Genomic DNA, 14,853 nt, shown 5'->3' with positions numbered 1-14,853 from the left:
ACTAAAATAGAAAACCGATCAAAAATAAATAAATAAAAGCATTTTTGTAAAATTCGTGAAGTTATGAATTATCAACATTTACATGGTTAATTAGAAATAATTACGTATTTTAGACGCTGGCGATCAGGCAGTTTTGCAGCAGCCTATATTCTTCTCATGCCTCTTCCGCCTAATCTCTGGGATAAAGTTCCGTTCGTTCGAAGCTATTTGTAGTCTTTTTATTTCTTTGCAAATTGGGGAAAATCAAACTTTACGGCTATGTCGATGATAGGCACAGTCAGTAAACAACTTAAAAACCATCCAGCTGTAAGTTCTGACCATTTTAAATCAGTAAATATTCATCGTTGACTTCCTGAATTTTGGCTCATCTGCGAATTTTTTCTAGCTAACTTAGCATAGCTTAACTAGTTAGCGTTGCTAGCTATAGCGAGCTAAAGCCTAGACAGGGACTTTCACGAGAAAGAAAAGTCTTATTTTTTTTAAACTTTTGCTTTGTTTTGCGACAATTATCGATTAATATGAGTGTTTATTGTTCTATATACGTCGAGACTTTTGACATTTGATAACGGAGTCAACTCGGGTCACGGTCTGACTCCACACGGGAGCCGCTTAGTATTAGCCCTGTTAACTTGGAAGATGACAACTGGTTAGCTGGCTAGTTAGCATTAGCATGAAGCAGTTCCGAATTATCGCGTTGCAATTTTATATTTCGAAATCACATGTTTTTTTAAAAAATTCTTTTCCTCATGTGATATTGAATCAGTGAGGTGTAAACTAAAAAAATGTGATTTTGGTAAACAGGTGACGCTTCCTTCCGGTTGTGGTTTGCCTTAGCCTGTAGTGTTGACAGTAAACAACCTGTGAGGAGTCTGTTTTTACTGATACAGGAGTTCACAGAGCGGTGACAGCTCTTTTCACTGTTGATTAACTGCCTCGTTTTACTTTGTCATTCACAGCTGATCCCCCTCTTTGTCTTCATCGGCGGGGGGACAGTCATGTCTATGCTGTACCTCGCTCGTCTGGGTCTGAGAAACCCAGATGTCTGGTGAGGATGCAGGAACATTTCTTGTCTTTTACTCAACCCTTAACAATCTTAGGTGACAGCATGAGTGGTGTCCGCCTAATGAGATTTGCAGAGGATAAGTTAAAGAAGATGATGACTTTAACTTTTCCACCTGTGAGCCAGTTTACAGTCTTTCTGTTTTTAATATTGTCTGTTGTCTCCTCTGCAGCTGGGATCGTAAGAACAACCCGGAGCCCTGGAACAAACTGGCACCCACTTACCAGTACAAGGTGTTTATCAGTAACCTGTTAAGAAAACTTGCTGACCCTGCTGCCGCGCAGTGGTCATTTCTAGTTCTGGCAGTATATGCAGTCATATTCATAGCACAGACATTTGCCAGATGTGCTGCACAGCCATGGATTTTTTCTCTAGCTGACTTACCAAATGGTATTATCGACTTAACCATGACCTGTAATGATAAAGCTGATTAAGCCGTTAGCAGCTCACAGTCGATTGAAGTGATTTGAGTTTTGATACAGCGTGGAAACGACAAAGTATTGAATTACTCTGAGATGATTTTACTTTGGAAATAAGTTTGTTTTTTTTCTCTGTATTTTCAGTTTTACGCAGTCAACACTGACTACAGCAAGCTGACCAAGCAAGGCCCTGACTTCTAAAAATCTGCAGGACTAAAACCTGGAAAGGGATTGCCTGCTCTCAGGCCCGTTGTGAACGTCAAACAGGATGCAGAAGCTAAACCCGCACAATGATTCATATTTAAATTTTGCTCGCTGCATTCATTGGCTTTTTGAAACCTCGTTTCTGTTTCTCATTTTCATCGATTGTCAATAAAGTGAAGGAGTTTTTTCTCCTCCATACAGAGAAAAGAACCTGTTTTTCTTTAATTGCTATTTTTTGTTTCCTTCACATTTGGGTCATGCTTTTATTTGCTTTACTGCATCCTTCCATCCTTTGTTGGTTCTATATGGGTTCAGCTTTCACCTCGTGTCACCTTTGCCCTGCCTTCACAGAGCAGCTCATAAATTATGTGCAGCTATTCTTGGCTGCAGTCCAGATTCATCTTTGGTTTTGCAGGAGGGGGTTCAGAATAACCAGGTAGCATATGAGGGTTGGAGCTCCCTCTGGTGGTAGCTCAGGCCTACCAGGCCATGAGATGACACCTTTGTATCTGGTCCACAAGTGTCCAATGAGACTAAGACAACTGGAGGCAACACAACTTTCCTCAAAGAGGTTGACTTATGTTTGTTTCAACCAATAACGCGTTAATTTGCGGTGGAAACGGGACCTTGCTAGGACATTTGGAGGTGTTTCTCCTTATAGAACGCTATTAATCTCAGTCATATGAGTTTGCAAATGTCAACAGGTCGGGCTGTCCCATATGCGGCTCGGGGAAACGCGACAAGGATCAGCCGCCTACGCCGCGGAGAAAATGTCAAGGAGACCTTCGTATTTGAATAGAAGCTCTCGTCTGAAGCTTCACCCACCTCCCTCCAGCTGGAGTCACACAAATGAGAACGCTCCTGCAACGGCTTTATTCTGGAACATTCCAACCGTTCTCTGTTAAACCTGTTGACTCAGTTGAGCCCAAAAATAACCGCAATCAGGGAGGGAAGCGAAACCAATATGCTTCTGGGGCTTGTGTTTGTTGATGTGACCCGTAATTTGTCGCGTAATGGGAGCGAAATTGACGCGTGAGAGTCGTGTGTTTAAAACAGCAGTGGTTGAATGGGAAGAAATGAATCACCGTGAAAACAAGTTAGCGCTTCTTAATGATGCCGTTGGAGATGTAACAGCAGGTTGCTCTACTTTGTGGGGAAGGATACACATTCAAACCAAAATTTAGGTTGAGAAATTTAGATTTAAAATTTGAATTTCTTGATTTCACTCATTTTGAATAAGCAAAATGCTAACATCCTGATCCTGCTTTAATGTGTCACATTTTGATCATTTGTTGAGACGTTCTCTGAAAACCTCCACTATTAGCAATATTCATCCTCTGGGGAGTGTGAACATCCGAAGGAAAATCTAATGTGATAGCCGGTGACGGACGTTTGCGGCGCTGGTGGCTGTTGGAATTGTTCCCGGTCAGCGCCGAGCTCCTGTTTTGACAGACACTTGCAGGGTTCAGGGTTCAGATGGCTTCACTGGCACCGAATCCTCAAGAGGACGCCGACCGATGGCATCCGTAGAGCCCAACTGACCTGCATCTTTACCCTCCTCCTCCTGACCCCTGACCCCTCTGGTGCATCTGGCCCTTTGCGCCAAACTGCAAAGATAACATTGAAAAAAAAATAATGAGGGAAAAAAAATGTGAGACGAGGCGTCAGACGATTGCTGCTGCTGCAAATTGTCTTCTAAAGGTCACGACAAAGGTCAGGCGGTTCATGGGTGAGGTTGGGGGTGGGTGGGGGGGAGTGCAGAGACTCCTGCGTCATTCATACTAACAAAGTCCTCAATAAAGCATCTTCATAGCGCCTGTGTGAGCTTGAAGCTTCTGTCGTACTCCCACATACACGGCGCAGATGCAACCTTGACCAAGCGCAATCTGTCAGCGACAGCTAGATATCTGTGTTAGATCAATATTCATCGCTTTCTTGGTCTCGGTTTTTTTGGTTCCCGTCCAACGTTTGGAAAGAAATAGCTGCTGCTTTCGGCTTCTCCCACCGACTTGTTGCTGAAGCTTATCTGTCTGGTTCTCTACCGGCTGCAGAAAGGAAAGAGAACAGCCGGAGCAAATCTGAAAATTCCTGCTCCAAACTGTTAATTCTACAATATTTATTTGAGTCTATAATTTGAGGGATACACCTGTGCAGACCCGTCGAGTTATCTTGCGGTCGCAGCTGTTTATCTCCTCCACTTTACAGCTCCTCTTGTCAACAATAAAAATTATCTCGCCACATCTCCTCCTGTTTGACGCCTGTTTGCACTCAATAAACACAGAATTCTTTTCTTTCTTTTTTTTTTTTTTGCAGCAGCTACATAAATACACCACTCATTATTATTTACAGATATCGCACAACGGAAGCGATGAAGAGCGACAAACCAGCATTGTGAACTCAGGAGAGGTAAAAAAAAAATAAAAAAGAACACAGTGATACCGTCGGTCCACTTTTATCTCGGTGTCAGCGCTGCCTCTGTAATGCCTGAGTTACCCCTCAATTGCCTCTCTATTTTCTCCCAGTCAGACATAAACACTCACAGATGCATCACTGATGGAATGAACTGCCACTCCCCCCCCCACCTGCTGTGAGCTGTGTTGAGTAACGAGTGAAAACCTTTTTCCTCTGATTACTTGCGAGAGGGTGCCTTTCATATTTTTTTTATTTCTTTTTTTCCTCATTTGTTTGCTGGTTCTTGCTGCTTCTCACCCCTGCTCTCTTTTTCTTCCTTCCTCCTCCTTGTAGAATTTCTAACTAGATAATCCCCAGACATGGACAAGCACCAATCCGGAAAATAAAAAGAAAAGGAAACAGAGAGGAGTGATGGAAGTTTTACCCCCAACAAAAAAAAAACAAAAAAAACCCCACGTCGATCCTTGAGCCGGAACGCTCACGGATGACAAAGTGCCGTTTGCAGCAGATGCAGCCGAAAGGTCAGGGTTGTCGATGTATTTTTTGCATGAGGCATCGAGTGGGGACGGTGTAATTTAACAGACGTTTCAAACTGGAATACCACGGGAATGAATCATTCCGGATATCTCAGGGACAGAGGAGCAACGTGCTCCGAGCTTTATGTGGCGTTTCGGAGCGTGCATCACTCATTTTGGAGTTCAATTCAGCGTTAGGGGGGGGGGCTGCCTGGGTGGTTAAAGATTGTCTCATAAATACAAGGTCTCAGGTTTGATCCCTGGAACAACCCGTCTGTCTTGTTTAAGTGTCCTTGAGCAAGACGGCGAACGCCTCAGGATGGATTGTTAACCGAGTGTCTGACGTGAAAGAAGATCTGTGAGGTAAAGAGAAGCGTCTAAGGTGTCGTTATTCTCTCACTGCGTTACCAGGATGGAGAGACATAAATAACGCCAACAAAAACCAGCAGACGTGCCAGATCCGAGTTCCCATCATCCTTGGCATCTGTGTTTTGATGAAAACTGTTTTTTTTTTTTTTTGCATCCAAGCTCGGAAAGCAGGTCAGAATTTAAATAGCTGAAAATAGAACATCTGGCTGGGCCTTGTCAGTCAGCAGCGTGTAATGAAATATGGAAATTGGGGCGCTCTTCAAAGAGACGCAGGCCCTCTTGGTGCCATCCTTGGGTCTCCAGCAGGCCCCTCCGGCGGCCCCCGGCGGAGCCCCACCCCCCCTGTGAAACGTGTGCTACATTTTCCAGGTGCTGCCGCCCGCCCGCCCGCCCGCCGCCGCCGCAGCCCGGTCCGCGGCCGGCGCCAGCTCGTTAGCGCTCACCGCCTGGTGGAGCCGGCAGCTGGCATCATTAAACTTCAAACCGGCTTTCGACCCAGGGTGCCGCCGTGGGGAGAGGGAGAAACGCTCGTCTGCCTGCCAACAGCTGATTAGAGCCACGCTGACACCGAGCAAAACCAGTCTCCATCCGGCACGCCGTCCAAAGCGGCGTCTCCGCAACATCAACAACCGCAACGGACGCCGCCCCGTCCCTTGACGGCATCCGAACATCGCCACGCCCTCCTAGGACAAACCGCTGACCTTGACCCTTCCCAGTTTGTCCCGAAGGACGGCAACAACGTTTAGTGGTGATCAGAATCTGGATGCTGATTGGATGGTGTGGACAGAGCGGTGAATAATTTTTAAAAAATTTTTTAAATCCAGATAATATTTGGCCGCCGCAGCGGAAATGAAATGAAATCGGCTTCTTTCGCTTCCCGTGAAGCCAAAATGTTGTTGAACGAAACGATTGGTCTTTTCATGAAACGCATCTTCAGCAAGAGCGAAGTTTTGGTTGTTAATCGGCCGCCGTCGCCATCACAAAACCCCTTTTCATCTTGGCTTCACAAGCTCCTCCTTCTGATCATCAGCTTCAACAAACAGCGTCGTGGAACGCGCCGATGACACGCTACTGTTGATGTTTCCAGAGACCAGCGATTGGACGGAAAAGCCGCCAAACGCTCTCGGCTCAGAGGAGACGTCCTCCATTAACGCTCTCTTGATTTGATTTTCCTTCGCAAATATTGCCTCCCCAAAATAGATTGCTGGCGTTTATTCTACTCGTTCTTTGCCTTCCAATCAAATGATAAAACAAGATTTAATTTGCACTCCATCAGACGCAGGTATGGCTGAGCGCCCATCGCTCCCCGTCGACGGAGGGGGAACGCCGTTCCCAGCGGAGCCGCAAAAAACTGGTTGGAGCTCCGGTATCGTCTCTTTGTTTCCTCACATCTGTTCTTTTTTTTATTTTTTTATTTCCACCCCCCCCTCCCTCCCTCCTTCGCAGAGGCTCGGTAATTTCCACCGTGACTGAGTCATGAATGATAATGGCTTGATTATTTGGCGAAAATTGGCCTCTTTAGATTCACTTCATGTTTGGTGATAATTGAGAAGCTTTGTCGGTCGAGATAAAAACCAAAACCGTTCCGCTGACTGTCTTCACACGTCTTTGTTTTCTAACTAGGCCAGGAGAACTCATTCCGGGGTTTTTTTTGTGTGTGTGTGTGTGTGTGTGTGACGGGAAAATCTCCAGATAACTTTTATTAAATCAAAGTATTACAAAGCTATAAGGCTTTAAAAGAACCTTAAAAGCCCGGATCCTGTGAATAAAGGCCGATCTCCCACGTGATTCCCTCCAGTTTATAACAGTGTTATTGAGGAAAACCTGGCTCTCCCTTTGGGCCTTGGGATCCCATCAAATCATTTTCTGCCTCTGTCACTCCTTTGCAGTAAAACACCAAGACTCTAAGAATGATTTAATACTGATAACCTCTGCTCTAATGTCCTAATTGCTGGAGGAAGCGTTCTGCTGGAGCCACAACTTTCTTCTTGAATGGCAGAAAATCCATTAATGTGTTCTGGAGGTTCCTCTGGGAGGAGAAACAGCCCAGCTATGCTGCTTTTTTTTTTTTTTTTTTGGAGAGAGAGAGAGAGAGAGAGCATTTTAATTCAGACACCCAGACATATCAAGGCTAATTGTGGTTAAAAAAACAAACAAAAAACCAAAAAGAACCCAACTGGATAAGCATTTATTAATCCTTAGAAATAAAAACCGAGAAGACATCGACGCGTCGGAAGAGGTTCCTCTCAGGAGGACGTTTTTGCATTTCGTTGTCTCCTTTTATTAAGACGAGCTCGTCTTAATGAGAGCCCCGAGCGCCGTTAGAGGCAAATGAGCAGGAGGTTAATAGGAGGTCCGGCGGAACAACTGGTGTGGGTGGCTCGCTCCTTGAAAGATCCCTAATGAGCTCTCCGGGCTGCCTCCGAGACCTCATGCATTGATTTATCACAGAACCGAGTGACGTAAAGGTCGCGGAGCCAAACCGTGATGGATTTCGGGTCCTTAGAAGTTTTGGCGTGACCCTTTGACCCCGGCGATCCATCATACTCTCTTCCTGACACACAAGATGAAGTCTCCGGTCTTGTTTTAAACCGCCGTCGCTCACGGATAGCCTGGATGAAGACGTTTCACGACTTCCAAGCAGGGCTGCAGTGGTTGCACGCGTCCACGCGGAGGTAGCAAAACGTTTGGAGTGGAACGCGGCAAAAACGGGGGCGACCCCGCTCTGTAAACAATTGACCCTGGTGGTGGCGGTGGAGGGGCCGGGCGCCATGTTCCCTTGGAACGCTGCCTCTGGCCGGGGCGGGGATGGAGCTGGACGGGCTGGAGGAGCACAGCTGGGAACGGAGCCGGACCTTCGGACTCCATCTGTCGCTTTCTCCACATGTAGAGTAGAGGGAGACAGGGGGTATGGGGGGGAGAGCCAGAGACAGGTGGGCCCACCGGCCCCCAACCAGCTGGCACGGTGACCGGCATCTGCCCACAAGCCAAGACAACTTTTCCTTCCTCCTCATCATCAGGGCTCAGGCGCATCAGCGCTTTTATTCCTTTTCCTCTCTTTTAGGTGCTTTTATGGTGTTTTCCAGCAAAAATGAGGAGCACTTAAGTTTCAGAACACTGTGATCAAAGATTGTGACTCCACCGCCTGTGGCGTTCTACAACCGCTGCCGTCTTCAGTCTGCAGTCGTGCGATTAAAAAAAACAAAAAAACCCCCAAACCCAAGCGTGGGCAGCCTGCAGAGAGAAACACACCAAAGACAAATTAGGAAAAGAGTTTCATGCTTTGATGCAATTGCGATTAAATCGGGTTGGAAATGAAAGCTGGAAGGATTCACCTGATTTATTGTGTGTGTTTATTTTTGCATGAAAGGCGATGGGTTTGGAGGTCGTGGCGACGCGTTGGTGTCGATTGGAGAGCAGATCACAGGCCTGAGAAAATCTCTGTTCTTATTTTGGGTTTTTTTTGGGTGTCATTCTTCTTTTATTAGAGACTCATTAGCAGCTAAGTGGTATAAAAAGAGGAAACAATGATGGAAGACTGTTTCCCCAAAGACACGTGTCAAGGGAGTTGGTTGGTGGACTCACATGAACCCAACATTTGTGTGGATAATTGATGGCAGAGCGGGTTTGGAAATGCAGATTTTAAAAAAAGAAAAAAAACCCATCAGGATGAAATGTATCCAATATTCTGAAAAGGGATTAATTCTGGAAAGTTTTCTAAACCTTTTTTCCAAAGCTGTTTGCAGTTAAATGCAAAAAAAACCCAAACATCTGAAACTTTTTATTTCGAAGAAAAATAATTTCCGGCTGCTGCTGCTTCCTGTTACATTAATATTGTAGACTGGTGTCTCCTGATCTTGCTGCGTTCGCTTTGAACAATCATTAAAAGCATAATTTAGCTTTCTCGTCTTAAATTTATTTACTGGCTTTATGATAAAGTGAAAATTTTGAGTCTAAATGTGGGCAAGGTTTGGAGAGGGGACCACCTGGGGCCTCAAAAGCTGGGGCGTCGCCCCTGGAACTGAACCGCCCATCACTGAGAGCCTTGCTTATAAGTGGGCGGGACATCTCTGATCATGTGACACTATTTTGGTGGGAAATGCTGCACAGAATCCACTGTTAGCACCCCCCCCCCCCGCTAAGTCTCCTACATCTCTGGTGGAACAGGCTAATTTAGTTGAAAATTGATACAAGGATGGGGATAAAATGTGAAACAAGACAATCCAGCCGGTCTGATTAGGCGGTATGTACCCAATTAGGCCTACTGGCCCCCGTCTGAAGGGGAGCGAGCGGCGGTGTCTGTCCCATAATATCATTACACCCCCACTGTAACGATAATCAGATTGATGTCAGATTTAACGTTCTTTTTTAAAGTGCAGACAAACAATGAAAGCAAAAGGACAAAAGTGTGTGTGTGTGTGTGTGTGTGTGTGTGTGGGTGGAGAAGGGGGAAGAAGGGGGTTGCTGATCCATCATTAGAGCCAACATCACAGCAGCAGCAGTAACTGGATGCTTTATGAGTCAAATACAAACACAGGAAACAACTAAATCTGTCCTTTATTTTCCCCTGAAACGAAACATGTTTGGGGTTTTTTTTTTTTAAATTTAAAATCCAAAGTGACACCAGAAATCTGCGCAAGACCATTTGAACCGGTGACCTTTGGCGCAACGCGACCGGAAATTAAAAGAAATTAACCACCTTGGAGTCCTGGACTTCATGCAAACTGCAGAGGCGGTTATTTATCAGCTGAACGCCTCACCGGTCACGTAAAGAGACGACCGAGCGATCAGTGCGCAAATAACGTCGCTTCTGCTTTGTTTTTGTCCGCATATTAGCTCCACTTCCACACATTAGTCGCCTCTGCCGCCCGCTGGGTTTAATCTCAACCCTCCCTGGACGCCGGTGTCGATCTATTCCCGATGATTAGTCCTAATAGATGTGCAGTTGTTCCGTTTGATGACCCCGGTTATGTGTTGACAAAGCTTTGTCCTTTCTGAAATTACATGTTTTTCCTTCCCTGATGACCTAAAGCAGAAAGCGCGTTTTTGTTTTTAAAAAAAATATTATTACGCAGCTCACGCGTAACGCGCGTATTTATTGGTGACTTTTTAAACCGCTTGAGGACAATTTAAACTACGCGTAAAAGAAAGACTAAAAACATGAATTCATGGTGAATTATTGCTCCTACATCCCGTATTAACTTAAATGGAAAGCTATGCGATCACACCGCTCGGTTGTGGTGTCGTCACAGGTGTCACAGGTGTCACAGGTGTGCGTTCTGATCCCTTTACGCGTCAGACAGGCGGCGCGGACCTCACGGAGACGTAAGTAAACACATTTAACGGGCACATGCTCCAGAAGAAACCCGGTGATGTCAGCTGGAATCCGGCCCATTAAAAACGATCTCACACTTCGCTGTCATCGCGCTGCCATATTCGCGCCGTAGCGGAGAAGATAAATGTCCCAAATCTCTCTCGTTTACTCTTTTATAAGAGGCCTAATCGCATTCCCGGTTATTGCCTTCATTTGTCTCTACTATTATCATCACTGGAGGTGATTGGCAGCCCCCAGAGATGCTCTTTTTTTTGTTTTTTTTGGCGGGGGCCCCTTCTCTCTCTCAACTTAAAAAATGTGCGAGCCGGGCGCGTTGGATGCGCCTCTTGGCGCCGCGTAATGCTGATCCTCTGATCATCTGTTATCTCTAACTGAACATATTGGATTATTGATTTGGATTTTAGTGTGTGTGTGTGTGTGTGTGTGTGTGTGTGTGTGTGTGTGTGTGTGTGTGTGTGTGTGTGTGTTTAGGTGTTCAAAGAGCGGTAGAATGTCTGCAGGAAGGGCAACACACTCAGCCTCAAACTGTGACACCAGAAATTCGCACCAAAGCAGAATTCTGACGCTCTTTGGATGCTGAGTGACGCACGGAGCTGTCCGCGGTGCTGAATGTGGAGAAAACACGCGTGTGTTTCAGACATCAGAGAGATGACTTTGCACTCTAGTAACACTGATGGGCTTGTGGAAGATCAATGCAGCAGAAAGCTGGGCTTGTCTGTTATTGCGTGGTGCGTTTTCTTCCCACGTTGCAAATGATTTGTCAGCAGTTTATGTGATTTTTGGGTTTTTGCGGGGCGGCAGCTGACGTAGCCTCAAGCCAGGATAGCCTCGAGCATCGATGGGGAGGAGTGTGTGTGTGTGTGTGTGGGGGGGGGGGTGTCCAGCTCCAAATACCTGGATGTGTTTGTGGTTTCCAGTCCCATCCGGCGCTGACTCAGGAGCCACACTTGTTTTTTTGGTTTTTTGGTTTTTTGGAATGATGCAGAAGTTCATCCCCAAGACGTGCAAAACGACTTTAACGATGAAAACACACGTGAAGAGACGCGCCTCCGCTTCCGCTTCACGTTTAAACACATTACGCTCCTCTGTAACCGCCTCATGGGGGGGTTTCTGCCCCAAAAATGCAAACGAAAAAACAACAACAACAAGAGGCGGTGAGAAATGAAAAACAAACGTGCAAACACACACACACTCACACACACACACACACACACACACACACACACACACACACACACACACACACACACACACACACACACACACACACACACACACACACACACACACACACACACACACACACACACACACACACAGTTATAACAATAGGTAGCACTTTGATGCTTCCTCCGCGGAGGATCATTGAATTAGGGCAGCATGAAGATCATCAGAAGGAGATGGGTGTGTGTGTGTGTGTGTGTGTGTGTGTGTGTGTGTGTGTGTGTGTGTGTGTGTGTGTGTGTGTGTCTACAGAGTAGAGGGAGAATATGTAGCGACTCGTTTTATTGACGTTTCTCCCTCCTTTTTTGTCCCACCTGGCGCACGCATTTGGCGAAAAGATGGAACGGGTGAGAGAGATTGACCGGAGACCCCCACCCCACCCGACACCTCCCCTCCTCCACACCCCCCCCCACCCCCCACACACATCCAGCCTCCCTCTGCTGCCAAGTCACATCAATTCTATACCAGTAACTCGTTAAAACAGAGAGGGACGGTATGGATTTTGAGTTCTTTCGCGTTTTTGCGCCTTTTCCAGGCGCACAATTTCACGCTAAAATCAATTCCACTCACTCTGGACAGTAAATGTAAAACGCGTAATTTTCCCTCACATCACCCCCCCGCCCCCCCACTCCTTTTATGTATATTCATGAATTGGGAATAGGTTGAGTCTCTTTTATGTGATATCATATCTGCCGCTGATTGATATAATCAGGCGTAGAAATTGCTTCTCCTAATTGGGCACGAAGAGATGAGGTGAAAAAAAGGGGGGGGGGGAGTATTTTTTTTATCTATTCTGTGATACTCCAGCATAAATAAATAAATAAATAAATAAATAAATAAATAAATAAATAAATAAATAAATAAATAAATAAATAGTTTGTCAACGGACGTCTCACCGGAGCAGAGAGGATCCAAGTGTGTCTGCAAAGAAATAAAATAAATAAATAAAAAAGAATAAAAAGTATTTCTCTCATTTAGGGACAGGGAGAAGCGGCTTGTTCCTCCGTTGTACCGGGTTCTTCCTCCTCCGGTATTTCCGGTGATATTAGCCCGTGGAGAGGGGGGGGCTCCTCCCTGGGAGCTCCGGGGACCTGCTCCCGCCGTCCTCAGCTGTCTCTTTGAATTAGTAACACACTGCGCTGCTAATCCTTGCAGATCACAGTCTCAGGTACGCGAACATCTGCGCACAGTTGAGCTCAGTGTGACTCCCGGAGTCCTTGAACTTCCAAGTCGCGCAGGTGTCAGACAAAACCAACAGGGGGCGCTCTGGGCTTTAACCCGGCAGCAGACGAGTCGAGGCTGGTGCTGGCTGCTCAGGTGAAGAGAGGGGCTCTTCATCCATCCATCCATCCATCCATCCATCCATCCATCCATCCATCCATCCATCCATCCACCACCTCTGCTATAGAGACGACCCCTCCCTCGGTTGCTGCTCCTTTCCATCTCCGCTTTCTATTTCCGTTTCCATCTGTTTGCATCTCCAGCTTCCCCCCCCACCCCCCTCGCAGACTCTTCTTTTTTTTCTCCTGCAGGCGAAGAAAGCCCTGCCAAGAAGAGCTCTTGTTGGTCTGCTCGGAATTTACATATGTAAATGAGAGCCAATGCTGCTCGTAAATCTGCAATTAAGCAAACAACTGAAGCTTACCAACAGCGTCGGCCCCCATTACTTTACCAATACTGGAGTTTCTTGAGCTGAGTTTTTACTGCCAACCCTATTACTTTTCCTTTCTCCTGCCTTTATGGAATTGCTTGAAGATAATGTGCTGGACGAGAGTCAAGGCCTTTGATTATTGGAGCAGCCCTAATGTGTTCAGGAAGGAGAAGCATCTTCGTGCTCTTTCTCCACAAGCAATATGGGATGGAAACACAGGCCTGACGCACGCTTCACGCTGTGGCGAGGTTAAAAGAGCTCATCAGCATGCGTTCGACAAAGCCCTGCATCTATTTCCATACCGTACTCCTCAAAAGGATAACGACACTTTTTAATAAGCTACGAGATCAGAAGTCACGACCGAGGTTTTGGAGATGGAGATGTTTCCTACATCGATATGTAACGCAAAAGGGAGCGATCGTACGAAAACTTGCTGCCACGGCTAACGCGCTGCTAACACCGTGTGATTGTCAGCTCCGTATTTCGCTTTTTCCTCACCTGCCAGCCTTTTCCTCCCTAAGCCAGGGTAGGGGGGGAGTACGGTAATATTTATTAAACTGAATTAAGTCACATATTTTCTCTGTGGTTTCCATCTGGCCCGGTCATTTAGGGGCCCCACCTGAACAAATCCCACGTTAAACCATAAGAATTAGGATAATAAAATATTCACACGAGAACGCAGAGAATGAATCAAGTCAGCAAATGTTTACCGAGCACATGTCGACTGCAGAAGGTTCTCCTACCTTTATATGGAATAAACCTGCATGTTCAGCTGCTATTAGCATGTAGCATTATGTAGCATACGGGGATGAAACATTTCATGGGATGTTTTCTTTAGTTTTTATATAAATCTGAACATTCTCTTGTCCTAAATCACCTTTTAATTACAATATTTCCCGCACTATGAGGCGCGCTGGATTATAAGGTGCACTGTCAGTTTTTGAAAACTAAAAAAACTTTAAAAGCTTTTAGGTGTGCCTTATAGTGCGGAACATACTGTAAAAACTTAATTTAAAAAGGGCCATTACGTGCATTTTCATAAGGAAACGGGCAACGTTTAGCTTAAGTATAGCGATCAATAAGGGCTGTTTTTGCTTGTTATATAATAAGTAATAGTGAGTATTATGACAGAAAATAAAATCTGGTTGTAATTACACATACGTGATAAACATGACGATGGCAGCTGGGCCCCAGAAGGCTTTTCTCTTGTTTTTCCAAGCTGCCTGCCAATAAATCACCACTTAATTATCGGGAATGAAATGTTCAATTACAACGTGTAGCGTGTGGCGTATACGTCTCTAAGTTGACATCATAATTCAAGTAATTGCATCTGAGAAATCTGACGATAAGTCAAACTCGGTTCTCCGGGGGCGGAGGCGGCGGCGGCGGCTGCGGCGGCGGCGGCGGCCTTCCATGTGGAAAAGTTGGACTTTCTTTTCTTTCAAGGAGGTCGGCGCTATTCCTGTTAGTAGAAGTTGATCAGTGGAGATTTGAGGTCGCTGTGACTTCGCTCCATCATGTGTGAGGTGAGTGAAAGTTCTCCAACATCACCCCCCCTCCGGACGACTCCTCTACTGAGGAGGAACCCAGACGAGGGATTCAAAGTCTGTTTGGTGTTGTGGCCGTCTGAAGTATTCAGGTCATGCATTTGTGTCCTGATCTCT

At 46.0% G+C, this 14,853-nt stretch overlaps 1 protein-coding gene across 1 annotated transcript; it reads left to right on the top strand.

Annotated features, from left to right (window-relative positions):
- Positions 1 to 146: 146 nt before the first annotated feature.
- On the top strand, positions 147 to 1,888 carry ndufa4a (NDUFA4 mitochondrial complex associated a). The gene is made up of 4 exons (XM_068337984.1): positions 147 to 306; positions 957 to 1,045; positions 1,233 to 1,293; positions 1,624 to 1,888. Exons 1-4 carry the CDS (start codon positions 259 to 261, stop codon positions 1,678 to 1,680), a joined length of 255 nt encoding a protein of 84 aa, XP_068194085.1. The 5' UTR covers positions 147 to 258; the 3' UTR covers positions 1,681 to 1,888.
- The last annotated feature ends 12,965 nt before the right edge of the window (positions 1,889 to 14,853 follow it).

The sequence above is a fragment of the Antennarius striatus genome, chromosome 16 (assembly GCF_040054535.1).
Source record: "Antennarius striatus isolate MH-2024 chromosome 16, ASM4005453v1, whole genome shotgun sequence".
Classification (NCBI taxonomy): Eukaryota; Metazoa; Chordata; class Actinopteri; order Lophiiformes; family Antennariidae; genus Antennarius; species Antennarius striatus.
This window is presented reverse-complemented; position numbering and strand designations above follow the sequence as displayed.

Excerpts from the sequence above, each read along its gene's own strand:
- ndufa4a (XM_068337984.1), top strand. The coding sequence starts at position 259 with ATGTCGATGATAGGCACAGTCAGTAAACAACTTAAAAACCATCCAGCT. Across the intron at positions 307-956 it reads AACTTAAAAACCATCCAGCT|CTGATCCCCCTCTTTGTCTT; the intron begins GTAAGTTCTGAC and ends TGTCATTCACAG. Across the intron at positions 1,046-1,232 it reads CTGAGAAACCCAGATGTCTG|CTGGGATCGTAAGAACAACC; the intron begins GTGAGGATGCAG and ends TCTCCTCTGCAG.